Below are 4,348 nucleotides of genomic sequence, written 5' to 3'. Positions count from 1 at the left end.
GGGTTTGTTGGTCGGTTTTGTTTTCCTTCGGAAAGTTGTGACTTAGGTTTCTCGGTTTGTGGCTGTTGCTGTCACGGTATTTATTGGTGTGTGTCTGTGTGTGTTTACGCTTTAAGTTGCTCTTTCTCCCGCTTTCTGACGGGGGGCTGGGGGGCAGAGAGGGGAGAGGGCCGCAGAAGTGACCCCCCTGGGCTTCTAGAGCGTTTTTACCTCCTCTCTCCTCCTTCTTCTCGTTGGTGTCCCGGTGTCTTTTTTGTTTTAATAATTGATAGCGCACCCCCCCACACGCTCGCCCCCCCCTCTCCCCGAGTAGTTCGCGTTTAATTTCTACATCGTCCCTTGGTCCCCAGGAGCCTCCCACGGCGTCTCAGGCGACGGTGGCGGTGCGTGGGCGTCCCCCGCGGCCCCGGCCCGGCCCCCCCGGTGCCCCCGATGCCGGGGCCGCCCCTCCCGCCCGCCCCTAGTAGGTGGCGGAAAATTTCATCCGTTTCTGCTTCTGTCTCTGGTTGCAAAACCAAACCCGCACCACGTTCTTTTTGAGGTCCAATTTCTCGGCGATGGCGGCGATCTTCTCGGAGGAGGGCCGGGGCTGGACGGCGAAGTACGCCTCCAGCGAGCGCTTCTCCGGGGCGGCGATGGAAGTCCGCTTGCGCTTCTTCTCGCCCCCATTGAAGAGCTCGGGCTTGTTCATTTTTTCCCGCTGGGCGCCCTCGGCCTCCTCCAGCCAGGCCTGCAGGATGGGCTTGAGGGCGATCATGTTGTTGTGGGACAGGGTGAGGGATTCGAAGCGGCAGATGGTGCTCTGGCTGAGGGAGCCCACGCCCGGGATCTTCAGGTTGGCCAGCGCCGAGCCCACGTCGGCCTGGGTCACCCCCAGCTTGATGCGGCGCTGCTTGAAGCGCTCGGCGAAGGCCTCCAGCTCCCGCGGGTCCGTGTCCGAGTCGCAGATGGAGGCCAGGCCGGCCGCCCCCACCACGGCCGCCGCCGAGGCCACCTGCCCCGCGGCGCCGTGGTGCGCGGCCACCAGCCCCGGGTGCGGCAGCCCCGACGGCATGTTCATGGCGGCCGGGTGCGAGAGGTGGCCCAGGCCGTGCATGTGCGAGTGCGGGTGGGCCGACGTGGAGATGAGGCCGCCGCCGCCCCCGCCGCTGCCGCCGCCGCCCCCGCCGCCGCCGGCCCCGCCGCCGCCGCCGCCCGCCCCGTCGTGGCCGCCGCCGCCGCCGCCTCCGCCGCCGCCTCCGCCGGGCATGAGCGCAAGGGAGGGGGAGGTGATGTGGTCCAGGAGGTCGCCGGGCTCCAGCGCCTGGTGGTGGTGGTGGTGGTGGTGGTGGTGGTGCGCCAGGGGCACGGTGGAGGTGGAGGTGCAGGGCACGCTGTTCATGGTGTGGTACGTGGCGTCGGGCTTGAACGGGTGGCTCTTGCCCTGCGAGACGGCGATGTCGACGGCGGCCAGAGCCTCGGCCCGCGCCAGCAGGGTCTCATCGAGGCTGGCGAAGATATTGCTCTGCAGCTGCAGGAGACACAAAACAGAGCGGGGTGCGGGGAGAGGAGGGCAAGGGGGCAGAGAGGGGGCAAAGTGCGGAGGGGGAAGGGGACGGGCGGGGGACAGCGTGGGGTTGCGGGAGCGATGTGCAAAAGGAGGGGGGAAGTCGAGGGAGGGGAGAGAGACGTGGGCAAAGTTAGGGCGACGGCCGGGAAGGCGGCAGGAGGATCAGCGTGTTAGGGAAGTACGGGATCGAGCCAAGAGATTGGGGAAAGCGTGGTACAGCAGGCGACAGCCCGGGGAAGTGAGGGGAAACAGGGGGATGGGTCAGAATAATGGGGGGATGGGAGGGGAAGGAAGCGAGAAGAGGGAGAAAAACGGGAAAAGAAGCAAAGAGTAGAAAGGTAAGGAAGCAAGGGGGAATCGGAAAAGGAGAGAAGAAAGGAATGAAAGGAACAAATAAATTAAAAAATTAAAAGGTGGGGGGAAATGAACGAAAGGAGAAGAGAAAGGAAGAGAAGAAATGGATCTGTAACTCTCAGCTGGGGAATTGTGTCAAACACAAGAGCACATAAAACGCATTCCTTTTCAGAGGCCGAGTCATAAAAATTAATACAGAAAGTGGATGAAGTCGGAGACTCGTGTGAACACCGCTTTCAAAAAAGATCACAGGCGCTCAGATGATTGCAGAGGAAGACATGAAAAAAACATTAAGCGCCGCTTGTCAAAATGTGCCTCGCAGCGGTTTTTTTATTAATGCACATACACATACATGCAGTATACAGAAAGAGAGAGAGAGAAAGAAAGAAAGAAAAGTGTATGCTTGTAAGGGAGAGAAAGAAAGAAGAGAGCTGCAGCTGTCTGTCCCTTACCGGTGGAGTTGGTAGACATGCTCTTCTTATTGCTTCCGAGCTGGAGTGTAGAGAGGGGTATTTGTGCTCAGGTAGGGTGGGATGCATGGCAAAATGAGGCTGTTTGCTGTTCATGGACATCATCTTGAAGGCTTGGCATGTAAATCCACAAACACTCCTAAAGTCGGGGGAAAAGTGCTCTCCGGGCTCTCTCCTGCCGCCGGGGGAAGCCGCTGACAGCGGCGGGTGGCGGTGGCGGAGCCGGTGGTGGCGGCGGTGCCGCAGCGGACCCTGCCCCCGCCGCCGCCGCTGCTGCCGCGGTGGCCGAGGCTGGGCTGGGTAGGCGAGCGGGCGGCAAGGCTCCCTCCGGCCCCCGCCGTCTCCCTCGCTCCCTCCCTCCCTCCCTGGCTCAGTTCTCTGCCTGCCGCTGCCCGGCGCCGGGCGCGCTGCGCTGCGCTCTGCCCGCACCTGAGCCCCGCATCCCGTGGCTACCGCCGGGCGGGCTCTCGCGAGAGCGCGGCGGCTCCGGCTTTGACAGACATCAGCTGTCTCCCCCCCTTCCTCCTCCTCCTCCTCCTCCTCCTCCTCCTCTTTTTCCTCCTCCTTCTTTTCCTCCTCCTCCTCCTTTTCCTCTCGCCGCCCCCGGTCCTTGCCTCCCCGCGCCTTGTTGCATCTCCCGCAGCCCTCGCCCGTCTCGCCGGGGCGGCGGCGGCGGGGCCACTCTTATAGCGAGCGGCACCGAGCACCGGGCGGCTGCGGCACCTGTGGCTGCCACACGTGCGCGCTGCGCGGCCGCCAGCGCGGCCTGGGGCGCCCCGATGGGGCGGGGATGGGCGGGATGCGGGGCTGGGCGCCCGTTCCCTGCCCTGCCGTCGGAGCGGCGCAGGGAGCCGGCCCGGCCCTCGGCACTGGAGCACAAAGGTGCGCTGCCCCTCCGCGCAGCGGAGCCCTGCCAGAGAGAGGGGCGTCCTCCGGCCGCTGCCCGCTCCTGCCGCGAATTGTACACCGGCTCCTGGAGAAGACGGGCGGCGGCAGACATTTGTTTGAAACACTCAGAAGCTACTGTTTCCCTATAATTTAATTTCCCCCCACGCCGTGTAGTTTTATTGCACCTATTGCTGTGCCAGGCGCCGCGGGTTACAGCCGCTGCGCCCACGCGGGGCGTGCGTGTGCGTGAGACTGCATCTCCTCCTGCATCTCCTCCTGCATCTCCTCCTGCTGCCCAGCCCCAACTCCTGCTCCGTGGGAAAACCCAAGTTGCACTGGCGTGGCCTGAAGCAGAAAACAATCACCAACTCTTTTTCTTCTTTCTTTCTTTCTTTCTTTCTTTCTTTCTTTCTTTCTTTCTTTCTTTCTTTCTTTCTTTCTTTCTTTCTTTCTTTCTTTCTTTCTTTCTTTCTTTCTTTCTTTCTTTCTTTCTTTCTTTCTTTCTTTCTTTCCTTCCTTCCTTCCTTCCTTCCTTCCTTCCTTCCTTCCTTCCTTCCTTCCTTCCTTCCTTCCTTCCTTCCTTCCTTCCTTCCTTCCTTCCTTCCTTCCTTCCTTCCTTCCTTCCTTCCTTCCTTCCTTCCTTCCTTCCTTCCTTCCTTCCTTCCTTCCTTCCTTCCTTCCTTCCTTCCTTCCTTCCTTCCTTCCTTCCTTCCTTCCTTCCTTCCTTCCTTCCTTCCTTCCTTCCTTCCTTCCTTCCTTCCTTCCTTCCTTCCTTCCTTCCTTCCTTCCTTCCTTCCTTCCTTCCTTCCTTCCTTCCTTCCTTCCTTCCTTCCTTCCTTCCTTCCTTCCTTCCTTCCTTCCTTCCTTCCTTCCTTCCTTCCTTCCTTCCTTCCTTCCTTCCTTCCTTCCTTCCTTCCTTCCTTCCTTCCTTCCTTCCTTCCTTCCTTCCTTCCTTCCTTCCTTCCTTCCTTCCTTCCTTTCTTTCCCTCCCTTTTCTGTGGTTCATCCTTAGAATTCTCTTGCCTTTGAATCAAACAGCTGAGGAGTGACACTGTTGGTATTATGAGTGATTTGGGATTTCTGTCCC

The 4,348-nt window shown here is 60.5% G+C and overlaps 1 protein-coding gene across 3 annotated transcripts; it reads right to left on the bottom strand.

Moving 5' to 3' along the window:
* Nucleotides 1-460: 460 nt before the first annotated feature.
* POU4F1 (POU class 4 homeobox 1) lies at nucleotides 461-2,478 on the bottom strand. 3 transcript variants are annotated; one of them, XM_054514027.1, is made up of 3 exons: nucleotides 2,356-2,478; nucleotides 1,248-1,510; nucleotides 461-1,148 (listed from the first exon to the last, which is right to left on the bottom strand). In XM_054514027.1, the coding sequence occupies exons 1-3, from the start codon at nucleotides 2,476-2,478 to the stop codon at nucleotides 461-463; spliced, it is 1,074 nt and encodes a 357-aa protein (XP_054370002.1). The 3 variants fall into 3 exon arrangements, with proteins under 3 accessions (XP_054370002.1, XP_036243791.1, XP_036243784.1); XM_036387898.1 differs by having other exon boundaries at nucleotides 461-1,155; nucleotides 1,249-1,510; XM_036387891.1 differs by having other exon boundaries at nucleotides 461-1,510.
* Between the last annotated feature and the right edge of the window lie 1,870 nt (nucleotides 2,479-4,348).

Source organism: Molothrus ater, chromosome 2 (assembly GCF_012460135.2).
Source record: "Molothrus ater isolate BHLD 08-10-18 breed brown headed cowbird chromosome 2, BPBGC_Mater_1.1, whole genome shotgun sequence".
In the NCBI taxonomy this organism is placed as follows: domain Eukaryota; kingdom Metazoa; phylum Chordata; class Aves; order Passeriformes; family Icteridae; genus Molothrus; species Molothrus ater.
This window is presented reverse-complemented; position numbering and strand designations above follow the sequence as displayed.

Excerpts from the sequence above, each read along its gene's own strand:
- POU4F1 (XM_036387891.1), bottom strand. The coding sequence starts at position 2,478 with ATGATGTCCATGAACAGCAAACAGCCTCATTTTGCCATGCATCCCACC. Across the intron at positions 1,511-2,355 it reads CATGTCTACCAACTCCACCG|CTGCAGAGCAATATCTTCGC; the intron begins GTAAGGGACAGA and ends TGTCTCCTGCAG.